The sequence below is a fragment of the Geospiza fortis genome, unplaced genomic scaffold, assembly GCF_000277835.1.
Source record: "Geospiza fortis unplaced genomic scaffold, GeoFor_1.0 scaffold548, whole genome shotgun sequence".
Classification (NCBI taxonomy): domain Eukaryota; kingdom Metazoa; phylum Chordata; class Aves; order Passeriformes; family Thraupidae; genus Geospiza; species Geospiza fortis.
Genome location: NW_005054511.1, coordinates 218251 through 228782, shown reverse-complemented (window position 1 = coordinate 228782; position 10532 = coordinate 218251). Strand labels below are relative to the sequence as shown.

The 10532-nt window shown below is 42.4% G+C and overlaps 1 protein-coding gene across 1 annotated transcript; it reads right to left on the bottom strand.

Annotated features, from left to right (window-relative positions):
* Positions 1-366: 366 nt before the first annotated feature.
* Positions 367-7122, bottom strand: GJD4 (gap junction protein delta 4). The gene is made up of 2 exons (XM_005428888.2): positions 6888-7122; positions 367-4178 (listed from the first exon to the last, which is right to left on the bottom strand). Exons 1-2 carry the CDS (start codon positions 6949-6951, stop codon positions 2998-3000), a joined length of 1245 nt encoding a protein of 414 aa, XP_005428945.1. The 5' UTR covers positions 6952-7122; the 3' UTR covers positions 367-2997.
* Positions 7123-10532: the final 3410 nt, after the last annotated feature.

Below are 10532 nucleotides of genomic sequence, written 5' to 3'. Positions count from 1 at the left end.
TGTCTCAGTTCTTCTCCCACTCTAAGACATCTAGACATGTCTACAGCATCTCCACATTGAGTGATACTGAATACAAGGAGAAAGTAGAGCTGATCTTTGTTTTTTCAAGCAGATCTTTTCTGGCTATTTTCTCCTCCCCACAGTGGATGTCCCTCCCAACCATCACTTTTAATTTCATTGAGCTCTGCAAGTTCATAACAGTTCAAACTTCCTTTACACTTCTTCCCTTGCTGACAAATCAGCTGACCTTGCTGCATCTCTGTAATTAATAAATATGACTTGGAGAAATAGTAGTAAAAATCCTGAGTCACTGCCCTAGGAGCAGGTTGTTGATGCCAGAGGTTTCTATTCACTGCCCAGGGAAAATTCCATACCAAATTTTTCTTTTAATATGCAATTTTTATAAACACATTAAGAGCTTGTTACACTGACTCTGAATTATGTTTCAATGGAGCCACAAGTCCCAAAATCAGCCGGGTTTGCAGAGATGCAGCACAACCCAAAGGCCACAGTCTCTGCAGACAAATGAAGACATCCACTAATTTCACTTTCCATTTCAAACACAAAGAGGATCTTTCCAATTTCAAACGAGACTCTTCAGTCATTAAAAAATGTCTAACCAGAGAGAAAAAACCCAAACTGTGTCCAGCCACGAGGCATTTATTATTTATCCTACCCTATTTATATCTCATGCTGCGGGGTGTATGCAATAGGCTGAATCCACGTTTGCTCCTTGCATTCCTTCTCACATCTGAGAGGATGCAATGAATCATAAAAGGTTTCATTGTTGCAATGTTTTGTCATGGCATGTGTAATCAGCACAGACCCCATTAAAGAGGCTTTGAAGGACGAGAAGTTTAAATATTTAATGTTTTTCTGCCTATGATAAGTTTAATAATTAATGCTGCTTCTACCCTGGAAATGACAAATCACACAACAAGCATGCACAATAACAGGAACAAACAGAGGTAATGGAGAGGAAAACCTTACTTAGAAGATAGTAATTAAAAATGCCCATAGCCTACCTCAGGATCCCAAAGTACTCTGTTCCTGACCCAAAGAGGAGTTCTGTCTACCTATTAAGCCACCTAATTCTGGGGGAATGCAGAAGAGAAGGGATAATTGCTAGTCTTTACCTTATACATGTGAGAAATAATACACAGGTGAGACAAGCCTGTCTTGAAGACTTCTGCACCCATAAGAGAGAGAAGGTAGACTGTGAAAGGTGTTGTCTCTTCATGCCCTGCACATGGGAGCCAGCCCTTGAGTTATTACAGAAACTTGTTATTTGGCAGCCCAGGAGCAAGGCTGGATCTGTGCCTGCTCTAAACTGCACCAAAGCACCAAGCAGGATCTACAAACACCAGTTTTTGACACTTGACACCCTCAGAATAATTTGTTTTATAAGACACTACCACCAGCACATTTCTCTGGGTACATGCTCCTCCACATCCACTCCCACTGGTGATCTGCAGGTATATGCAACCTTCAAACCCCACTGACTTGTAGCTAAAAGAAAATTCATCTCACGCACTGCTGTGCTCTGGTGCTGGACCACGCTTATGCAAATGTGACAGAATTAACACTGAAGGAAGGCACAAAGTGTAATTGCAATAAAATCTTCTGTGATTCACTCAATTTAGACATGTTTTCAAATTATTAGCATTATGAGTCTGTCAGACAAAGAGGGTGAGCACTTTGATATAGACATTGCCACTATATCCTTCTTTCAGGGCAGAAACCATTTTCCCTAAACCCAGGTCTGAGATAATCATATTGTGGGAGAAATAGGTGTGTCTAGAAAGTGACTCATCTTACCAGAGACCCCTAAAGCAGGGCAGGTGACTCATTCCCACCTCCTGAAACTGAGAGCCCTGTGTGCCTATTTAAGGCTGAGAAGTAACACCCTGTAGAGGTGTCAGTGCAGCACGAGCATCGCTGCTCAGTCCCTGTCAAGCTGCTGGAGCACTCCCTGACACCCTTCTGGCTCACACCTCCTTGCTGTCTCCTGAGAAATTCCCAAGCACAGGACCATGCCCAGCAGCTGATGTGGATGCAGCCACTCTGTTTTGGAGGTTGTTGTAGTTCATAGAATGGTTTGGGTTGGAAGGGACATTAAAGATCATATGGTTCCACCACCCCTGCCATAGGCAATGACACTTTCCATGAAACCAGAGTGCTCAAAGCTGCATCCAGCCTGACCTTGAACACCTCCAGGTGTGGGACATCCGGGACATCCACAGCTTCTCTGGGCAAACTCTTCCACTGCTTTGCCACCACCAAGTAAAAAAATTTTTCTTTGTCTCTAATCTAAACCTACCCTACTTCAGTTTGAAGCAATTTCTCCTTGTCCTATCACTACATGCCCTTGTAGAAAGTCCCTCTCTGGCTTTCATTCAGGCCCCTCTAGGTACTGGAAGGTGCTATAGTTGAATATCTCAGGTGTGGTCAGGCTGCAGCTGGCATCAGTGTCAGAGAAAGGAACTGCCCTGGCACTGCTAGCTGGGAGAGGGTATTGCCTTCAAGCAATAGGATCCAGGGGTTTTAAACTAACACTTTGCTACAAAACAAGTGTTTTTATTTTATTCACTGTCTAGTCTTCTTCTTGAATATCCTGTCTTAGAGTGGTCTTTGAGAATTTAGTATGAGGAGATAAATTAGACTTCTGAGAGTAGACAGCCTATCTTTGCAATAAAACTAGGTTTCACACATGCTCCTGGAAAACCAGGTCAGTCACATCAGCAACAGTCCACAGCCTCTTTAAACCATCTACATGCAAAAAACCCATAAAGATGTCACACACATTTTCTAAAGAACATGTCCCTTAATTTAATACCCTTCAAACTCTTATCCAAAGTTTTCTCTTCTTCTCTATTGGAGTAGAATGTCTCTGCAGCATGACCACAGCCAAGGGATTCAGCTGAAACTCCCTGAAGCCTCTTCAGTGATGCAATGATTTGCCCTGCCAAGGTCACAGCACAGTGTTCCCTCTGGCTTCTATACCCATTCAGACTTTTTTGACCTCAGGCAGCTAGAGCTGCTATAATTTGATTGTTCATCAGGGCTTTTTAGCTCAGCTGAAGGGTAGAACCCTAAAAGCTTGCTCTGAACAAGAGAGGAAGAAACTCCAAGGGGAGACTCCATCTGAGGCCTCAAAGCCAGGGCAGTATCTTTAATGAAGTCTTGCTGAAGTCTGGGTCTCACTTGGCTGCAGGGAGTTCCTTGGGGGTCACTGGCACACAAGGGCTCTTCAGTGCTCTGCTGCTTAGCACCAAGGTCTCCTGGCACACAGAAATTATTGCTGCTGAGGTTAGTGCTGGCACTTTGCTGGGGGACACCTCCAGGATGAAGAACAGCCTCTTCTTCCTCCTCAGGGAGAGGTGAGCAGCAGCCATCACTGATCTGACAGCTGTTTGCTGCTGGGCCATCCTCATTTTGAGGTGGAGAGGAGCTACTGTGCTGGGCTGGGGGAAGATGTATCCTGCACTCCTTGTCTCTGCAGAGGTTTGCCAGCTGCTTGTTCTTTTGGTTCCTTGCTGTTGTTCTCCGGAGAGCGCAGACGAGATCAGCAAGGCTGAGCAGGAAGGACAGACTGCTCACCCCCCAGATGAAAATCATCATGATGGATTTCTCAGTGGGCCTGGAGATGTAGCAGTCAACAGCGCTCGTGCAAGGTGAGTGGTGGCACGAAAAGCGGTCAGGAACAAAAAATCCAAAAAGAAAATATTGCACAGCTGCAAAGGCAACCTCAAGTAGGGTCCTAACAAAAAGATGAATGGTATATGCCCCTGAAAAATTAAGGACACTTAGGTTGTCTGCACCACAATCTACTCTATTGACAACTGCACTTCTACAGAGCTCCTTCACATTTTTGGGGCTTGATAAACCCTTGTTCCTCTTGCACTCATGCACCAGACAGTGCATTCTGACAACGTGCACAGCCACCTTGTGCAAAACATAAATGCTGAACGCAGCATAGGGCAGCAGGATAGACACAGTCTGAATGAGCCAGAACCTAAAGTGAGACACGGGAGAGAACAAGTCATAGCAAACGTTGGAGCATCCTGGCTGCAGGGTGTTGCACACAAAGCGCTCCTGCTCATCCTGGTACAGGGGGTAGCCTCCTAACACCACCACTGCCATGCGCAGCAGGATCATCAACATCAGCCAGAGCTTCCCTGAAGAGAAGGAAAGGTAAGAAAGAGTCAGATCCTGAGAAGGAAGGCAGGTCTTGCAATGATGCTCTTTCTATACATGAGGCATTTGAAGAAATAATTTTCCCTTTTACTAGCTCCTTTTTTTTTTCTTGACTGGGACTGAAAATCCAGTGAAAATGTGTATTTTCTGACATATTACATAATCTTCATCTAGACTCAACAATGTAGGAGTCAAGCATATAATAAGCCATGCCAACAGAAACCTAATGAAAACACTCTGATAAAAAGAGATCAAAACTGACTAAATAATCCATTTCACTCACAGTTTTTCCTTGTTGTTGAGGTCCTGCACCTGAATTTTGTCCTATTTCAACAATACAGTTCAGGTAACACAGTATGAGACTCATCTAGACAGAAAAGTTTGCTCCATGACATAGTATTTGTTCTTGGTCTTGGCCACGACCTTGTATGTAAAGTTTACTTTGGCCAACAAAATCTCAGCTGTGTTTAGAATGGTATTTACTAGCAAGCTATTAACTAGTTATTATTTTTATTATTAGCAAATTTATGCAAAGTGTTCTACAAACATAGATTTGTGCAAATGTACACCCCAGACATTTCTCTCTGTTGCTTCTTTGGTTGTCCCATCTTGGCCATGATTTCCAACATTTGTTCACCTCTGTGAGCAGCTTTTCTCCACTCAGACATAAAGTTCCCTTCTATCAGACCATTCTGTGATTCTGTGAAAATCTAAAACCTTTTCCCGGGCAGGATAGGAAGGCTTGAAGATATACCATTCTGTTGTCAAAAGTTAAAAATGCATTCTGTACAAACACATATTCAACATCTGAAGTTCAGTTTAGCATTTGAATTTCTCATGTTTCCTTTAGAATCCCATCACCAATTCCCTATATAGTTTTGAAAAAGTAATTTAATAATCCTCTACAAAAAAAAGAGGAAAAAATGTTTGAAAACAAAAAGAGGGGGGAAAAAACAACATTAAAGATTAATTCTGTTTTAAAGTATTGCTAAGACATTAATTGTAAACACAGGCAGAGAAAGAGCAAGACTCAGTGACTAAGGAAGTATATTATACAGAATTAATGGCTGAGAAATGTACTGAAAAGCTCAAGTTATTAATAGTGAATGCACATCTCACATGCACACAAGGTTTTGTGTGCAATCTGTGAAATAGCACCAATACACACTATAAAGGCTTTAAAAAATGTCACAAAGGATTTTTCTGTAAACTATAAAACTATTTATGGGTGTTGCCTTGGAGCATTTTCTTCTACATTTCCCATAAAGCTATTTCCCAGTAGTTGGTGTGAATTTAAAATATTCAAATATTTCCACAACATCGTGTGATACCTATTATTGTACTGAACATACAGTTCAAGTGCCCTCTAAAAACCATTTGTGGCCAGTAGACTGATTATGAGCTAGAACAGTAAAACTGCACTCTGAAGGGAAAAAAGTGAAGAATATCTAAGGCTGATGAGAGATCATCAGAGAAACTGCTGCTCCTGGCAAAATAATAGATTATCCAACCCTAAATAAATTGAAGCTTTTCCATTTTATCTTTAATCACCTGGGTGGTAGTGGTGGTTTTGCTGTGTTTCCAGCTGCCTGTGTTTGCTGGCAGGCTGTGCTGTTACTCACTTTTTGACAGTGGGTCAATAGGAAACACCAGCTCTACAGAATCTGTCATATTTAGCAAACCGTGTTTCATCCTTTGGTAGCATTTTTTTTCCCTGTGAAGACCTCAAAGTGTTTGAAGCTCATTAGTTAATTAGGCTCAAAATACTACATGTTATTTCACTATCAATTTTTAATTTGAACATGTACAATGGGGAGTACTGCTTAAGAAAAATCAATGGCTCCTTAGGAAGTAGTTTAGTGTGACATACATTTGAGAGATAACCCCTCCATGCATCCCTGTCCCTAAAGACCCAATCTTGATTTAACACACAAGAACAAACCTCTCCAGCAGCCCTGCTGGGGCTCAGCTGGATGCTCCCTGCAGTGCACAGCATAAACTACAGCAACTGCTGCAGGCAAAGGGTCTTTAAAGGGCCCTTGAAAGTTTTCCTCTGGCTCACACTTTGTTCAAAGTAGCACATGAAAGAGGAACAGAATCTTATTTAAATTACACAGGTGAAAAATAAAGAGCAAACAGCTAGCTAAGGAAAAGAAAATGGCATTTTGTTTGGGTTTGCTTTTTTTTTAAAATGATAAGCATATGATCCTTATTTGTTTACAAAAATAAAGAATGAAAAGCAATAATTAACCACAATGGTAGTAACCACAAACTTCCTCCTGTAAAAGACAGTGGGTCTTCTGCTCTCTTCTTTAAGTTTTTTAATTTGTTACTAAAGCTATCACATGCATTCTACTTTAGGTGGTAGAAGTTCAGCATTACTTCTGTGTGTTTTAACCATGATCCCTTCTTCCAGCTGACAAGGAGCCCAGTCATCAAGACCCAAATGTGAAAACCTTGCCAGAACATTTTATGTAATGTTCAGGAAAAAACTATCAAGGAAAGAGAAGTAATCTGTTTAACAAGAAAATAAATACATTAACCTCTTCTATCAGGTATCAAGGAAACAACTTACTGTACAGATCACAGAACCACAGCCTGAAATTAAAGTTGATTGTCAGTAGGGTACTTGGGTGGCTTCAGGATTTGAAGCAGCAAAAGAAAGAAGTGAGCTCTTTTAAAGTACTTACCTACAATAGTCACATTATAGTTGAGTGTGACTATCAAAAATCCCAGCGAGTCCCAGTGCTCCATGTTTGAACAGGCTCAAAACACTTCCAGCTCCTGATGTCCTAACAGTTTTGTCATTTCCAAAGGAGATTAGACCTAGACAGGAAAGAGGCAAGAAAAAAGGCAAGAAAAAATAAAAAAGGAAGGAATTTTTGCTGAGGGTCAAGGACAGAAATCAGGAACTCAGCCAAAACAATGGGTTGATAAAGGATTATTTTGATTATTTGAACAGGACTGTTGGTTTTGAATGTTGATCATCTTCAGGCTTTAACACATTGCCTTACAAAAGCTCTAGCTTGTCAGATCCAATTGCTCCTACCTCTGTGTGGATCCTCTGTCCAAGCAACTGCAAGTGGACAAGCAACAACAGGAGTGATCTCTGCCATTGTAGACTATTCTTACCCTCCCGGGGCATACCAGCCTCCTGGCATTGCTGAGATACTTCAGTGCTGAAAGACAGGGAGAGAGGAAAAAATAGCATAGACCAGGAAATAACAGAGACCTCTCTGTCTCCCCACAAGAATTGCAGATGGATTAGAGAAGGAAAGGGGGTAGAAAAGGATGAGCATCCCTGTGCTTGAAAGGCAGCTTCAGTTCAGGTCACTGGAAGCTATTCCATTGAAATTTCCCAAAACCACTTGGTTTTTAAATCAAAACCTCCTTGACAGAACACCATGGCCCTGTCAATCACAGCCACACCAAACTCTCCTCTGTGTGCTGAGCCAGCCAGCAGGACGAGCCTCCCTGCAGGCAAAAGGAAAAACAGGGGAAGCTTTAAAATATAAAAATCCTAAGGCTGGGGCTGCTTTTCAAGGTGCCACAAGTCACTAATTTTTAATTTATATCAGTCCTTTCAGCTGAAACTGCTTGGTACTTCACTCAAACTACTTGGAGACCACTCAAAAGATCTTAAGGGTGGTTGACCATCATTCTCACACCCAGCAGCCCCTCAGCAGTGGCGAAGGGAGTTCCCTCTTGGAGCAGAATGCCCATGGGCTCAGCAAGATGCAACTGCACAGCATGTCCTGGACATTGTGCTGCACCCCAGGAAAAAGCAGGGTGGAAATAAGACTCTCAGCTTTTTGTTCCTTGCCTCACTTTTCACCCAGGTTACCTTGGGGAAAATAATCTACCCCCATCTTCCAGACACTGTTCCACCAGATTTGGGATGTTGCTCTGTCCTTTTTAACCTGGGCTGTGGCAAGGATGAACATACTGTGAAAACTTAGTCAGGAAACAGTAACAAACCCTACAAAGGCAGCTGAAAGAGGAGTCTGTGTGTGACCTAGCAAGGGAGAAAAGTGATTTCCTGACACCTGTGAGGTGCCAACTGCCCAGGCACAGGCTGGGCACTGCAGCCCTGCTTGTGTGCTTCAACCCATGACTGCTCTGGGGAGCTCAGAGGGAGCTGTATGGAGATACTCCATGACCTGGGGGCACTGCAGCTGGGCTGAGCTTTGTGACTGAGCACATCTTACCTGGGTAAAAGGTAAAACTAATAGTTTCATCAAGTAAAATATACCTGCCCAAAGACTTTGTCCCCAGCTCTCTGCTCACAGGCTTTGCAATGCCTTGGCAGAACACACTGATCATCCTCTCTGTAGTAAGCACCATCCTAACGAAACCCTATAAGTGGGATTAGAAAAGATGGCCCTTCAAAACCCTTTGTCTGTTATCTGTGTAAAAAGATTTTTAATCCAGAACTTTTATTGGTTCCAGAATTTATTTAGGTAAAATATTTTCCAAACTGCCATTTCTTCCAATTTTTGTTCATGGTTTGTGATGATGGTTTTAGCTTCATTTACTTACATGCATATTTTCTTTCTAACCAGAGATATGTGTGTGTGTGAGAAGTAAGGGAAGGAAGGAAAGCTGGAGAAAGCCAATAGAGAAAAGATGCAGACAGCCAAGATATGGATTATGCTGAGGTCTGAAGGTATTCCTGGTTAAACACCCTTTGTCAAAAATAAAGTCAGGAATGCAAAGACGGTGGCAGGATATGAATGCTCAGCAGCTGCATCCACACAATAGGCTATAAATTGTCTCTGTCAATATTGTTGGTTAAAATATCCTTGCTTGTGGTTGCTGTGAGACCTCTACCATTTGTGGAAGAGGGATAACAGCTAGGAATTTAAGCCCCCAGATTGTTGCCTGAGGAACTATACCAGGCAACAACATCTGATCCCACAGCATGGATGCACTGAGATAGGATGGCCTTTTTTTTCTAAAAGAAAGCAGGCACCCTCCTGTCACAGTGCAGCTTAGCTTAGGTCAGAAAGCTTGAATTACATTTTAGCTTTTTTCAGACAACTTTAGCTTTTTTTTTTTTTAGCTTTTCTAGGCAGCTCATATCTCACTTGAATCCAGTGCTTCTCCTTTCTGTGGTGTGTCCTCTTCCCAAGCCTCTGCCATCAGTGTTCCCAATTGTGCTCCAGTCTGTGGTGGTTGATATAAAATGTTTGGTGTCCACAGACGCACAGTGCTGAGCAAAGGGATGAGGAAACAAAAAACCCATCTTTCAGGGCAGGGTTCCCACCTGAAGATTTTCCACATCTTAGCTGAAGATATTCACCACAAAACCCCCCTCATTTATTCTTTATCTTTAGCTGTTCCCTGTATTCCCTGTTGGCCTGTAAGGACTATAAAGAAGTAGGGAGAGCAGATGACAGACATGGGTGCAGCAGCACAGGGCCCCAGCTCTGCAGGGCCACCCGTGGGTTTGGCACCATTTCCCACACCAGAGGATGGGGACACTCCAGCACACTCCAGCTCTAGAATCCCACAAACAACTCTTCCCAACCTAAAAAACTCTCAAATCTGTGGACTTGCACTCTATTCTAGTCAAAAAGAAAGGCAGGTAGAAAAAACTGACATGGTATTGGGTAAAGTTAAACTTGGAAACCCAGCAGTACCTCATCACATCTCATTTTAGGAAGGGCCCTAAAAACCACTGGAAAGCTTTCAGAGACAAACAGTGAAACACAAGAAGACGCAATTTAATCTATTTTAAAATTTACAACTGCTGTCCACATTTATAACCCCTTATCATAGGTCTAGGCCTTGATCCTGCAAAAATACACAGATTCCATCACTGTGAGAGACCCCCTGAAACATTTTGAACAACTGGAACTGCATCTCCCTGCAGTTCCATATCTCCAGGCTTAGACCTGGGTTACTGCACAGAGCAAAGACATCTCAGCTAGTCCTGGGCTCAGAATGACATCCAGAGGTAAGACAGAGTTAGCTTGAAGCCACTTGAGGATCAAATCTGTCATGTGAACGGTGCCACAATCTACATCACACATCAAAAAAGCTCCCAGAAAATAAAGAAATTCCTCTGGCCTAGCAAATCCCAAACCCATCTGTCTTACCCAGTCAAGACCTACACTAATGACACTGAAGTGAGAGTTACTAATGGAGACTGCATCCTACACCACACTGGGCAATGAAGGAACATCCCTCTACCAATTTAATTAATGTTAAGGCAAAATAGGTCAGCATAGCAGCTTCCCTAACAGACAAAGTGATCTGGCATTTTAGTCTAAGGCCTTTGGCATATCATAATTTAAGAGAGAAAAAACACAGATATTTTAAAGTCTAAGTTA

Excerpts from the sequence above, each read along its gene's own strand:
- GJD4 (XM_005428888.2), bottom strand. The coding sequence starts at position 6,951 with ATGGAGCACTGGGACTCGCTGGGATTTTTGATAGTCACACTCAACTAT. Across the intron at positions 4,179-6,887 it reads CTATAATGTGACTATTGTAG|GGAAGCTCTGGCTGATGTTG; the intron begins GTAAGTACTTTA and ends CCTTCTCTTCAG.